Here is a 2724-nt window from a genome sequence, read left to right on the forward strand (position 1 = left end):
GAAACTATGCCACGTATGAAAAAATGTTTTATACAAAAGTTTTACAGTATTTTATGCTCTATATAATAGTGTATTCATTTATTTTTTAAATCAAATTTTTTAATTAACCCCTACCCCCATTTATCAGGGTTGCAAAATTAAAAAACTTTTTAAGAACAAAAATTAAAGAGCATCGGATGCCGAATCCATTCATGTATAATAATGTTATGGTTCCACGATTCAATTTTTCAGAAAACAAAATGATAATCGTGTTAAGACGCCACGCACGTTATCATCTCGTTTTCTGAAAAATTGAATCGTGGAACTATAACATTATTATACATGAATGTATTCGGCATCCGATTCTCTTTGATTTTTGTTGTTAAAGTTTTTTAATTTTGCAACCCTGATAAATGGGGGTAGGGGTTAATTAAAAAATTTGATTTAAAAAATAAATGAATACACTATTATATAGAGCATAAAATACTGTAAAACTTTTGTATAAAACTTTTTTTCATACGTGGCATAGTTTCGAAGATATTCGCTGAAAACGAAAAAATCTATTTTCTTCGTGGGGGTGTTTCACCCCCTAAACCTTGAGATAAGCCGCTATAAAAAAATATGGGTCGAATATTTTTTGATGCTTTACAACATATCCAAAGCGCATTAAAATCGGTGAGGGACAGTTCCGACCGTTCCCTTGTTAGTCATAAAAATAAATTGAAGCAAACGAATCAAAAAGACTTAAGTGACAATAATATTAAAATTTATAGCACTTTACCTTTTATGTTAAAAACTTTACAGAAAAATTTCAAAATGTTTACAGAAAGTATAATTTGAATATAGCATATAAATCTATTAATAGTTTAAATAAATTTATTAAGACGGGTAAGGAGATAAGTTGGATAAAATGTATAATAGCAATGTGGTATATAAAATTAATTATTGTAATTGCGATTGTTTTTATGTCGGGCAAACAAAAAGAAAATTAAAAACTAGGATTAAAGAACATAAAGCCGACAAAAAAAAAGGTGTTTCTAATAAGATCGTAATCAAGACAGAAAAATCGTCTCTCTGTTAAAACACTCACCTCTCTGTGAAAATTATCAAAAAATCCATGTAGGAAGAATGTTCGTTAAGTACTGGAGTCAATGATGATAAAATAAAAATATCAAATCACAACGATGATGTCGATTATAAAACTTATATAATTGATCACATTCTAAGTGTATCTTGTCTGAGAATATACTCTGAATAAGCGACTTATCCACACGACGTGCGAAACTGTAATGCGAGTCTGCTGGTAATGCAAAGTCAGACCTTGTTTATGATTGGTATATACGACCTATGAAGACCCTCTGTGTTTGTGTATTCTTCTCTGTGTCTTCTTCTTGTCTGTTTCTGTGTCTTCTTCACAAATTGACTCTTGAAGGCCTTATTCTTCGTTTTTGTATTTTGAATTTTAAGAATCCTGTATATTTTCTTATTATATTTATAATTTTAATTTTATAATAATAAATTTTAGTCACTCATTTATATGAATTCTCTTCCTAATTTTGCCCCAATAGAATGTTTTTCCTTCCTACATCACATTTTTCCCCTTCTCTTTAAATTTAGATGTCTTCTGGTTTGAGGTATATATATCTCTAAATTCAACTTGAGGTAACACTTTACGTTAATTTTTATAAGAATAACGAGATAAGGATATATCTTCCATGATCGAATGATTTTACGAGTTTTCAAGATATAGGTGAGATTATATTTTTTACACTTTTTAATATTGTTTTGTAAAACGTTATGACAATATCTAATTGGGCATATACATTTTAGTTTGGCAATTATATCTTGATGTTACTATCCTTGTAATTAATATTGTACATTGCAGGAATTTTCTTATCAATCGATAATTTCATCTCACGACTAAATACTCAATAACATTAAATTGAGTTATTTTATACTTTGACAACTTAAAAACTTTATTATATATACTAATTGTAACTGTTATTTTGTAATTGCTTATATCTTTATAATTTTATATATTGTGTTTATTTATACTGAAGATGGCCACATTCAGGGCCGAAACGTTTATACTTTGATTTATTATATCTGACATAATTATTGTAATTCTTTTAAATTTATATACGAATATATTAATGATATTTCACTAACAAGATCTAGTGTGTGGCATATGCTCAACCGTTTTTATTGTTTATTTATTAGCCACGTATTGAGGACAATTTTGATGATGATGATGTTGATGACGAGGATAATGAAGATTTGCAGCGATCAAGGACCTCGTCAATTGCCATTATTTCAATGTCGTGTAAGTTCAAAAAATCGGTTAACGAAACATAGAGTTAGTTCTGGAAAAAAAGAAAAATAACAGTAAAAATTACTTTCTAGCACGCGAAAATGAAGAAGAGGAAGAAGAAGACGAAGAAGAAGAAGAAGAAACTGACAATGACCTTTACGACTACGAGGACGACGAAGACGCCGGTGATATCATCGATGAGGCGAACGAAGATGTTACCAATGATACCGGCGACGAGGAAATCGATGATATGGTTGACGAAATTCCGGAGACACAGAATGTAACGCAGGAAGTCGGAGAAGAGGAGGGCGACAATTACGTCGAAAGTAATAATAGAATGTAACTGCCTATTACGGTCGGAGCTGGATCTTCGTTGCTTTAAATAATTCAATCTTGAATTACTAATATATACTATATATGTACTTGCATATATA

At 30.0% G+C, this 2724-nt stretch overlaps 1 protein-coding gene across 1 annotated transcript; it reads left to right on the forward strand.

Annotated features, from left to right (window-relative positions):
* Positions 1-2292: 2292 nt before the first annotated feature.
* Positions 2293-2633, forward strand: LOC108764552 (glutamic acid-rich protein-like). Its single transcript, XM_018512834.1, has 2 exons — positions 2293-2302; positions 2383-2633. The coding sequence occupies exons 1-2, from the start codon at positions 2296-2298 to the stop codon at positions 2631-2633; spliced, it is 258 nt and encodes an 85-aa protein (XP_018368336.1). The 5' UTR covers positions 2293-2295.
* Positions 2634-2724: the final 91 nt, after the last annotated feature.

This window comes from Trachymyrmex cornetzi, unplaced genomic scaffold (assembly GCF_001594075.2).
Source record: "Trachymyrmex cornetzi isolate Tcor2-1 unplaced genomic scaffold, Tcor1.1 scaffold438, whole genome shotgun sequence".
NCBI lineage: Eukaryota > Metazoa > Arthropoda > Insecta > Hymenoptera > Formicidae > Trachymyrmex > Trachymyrmex cornetzi.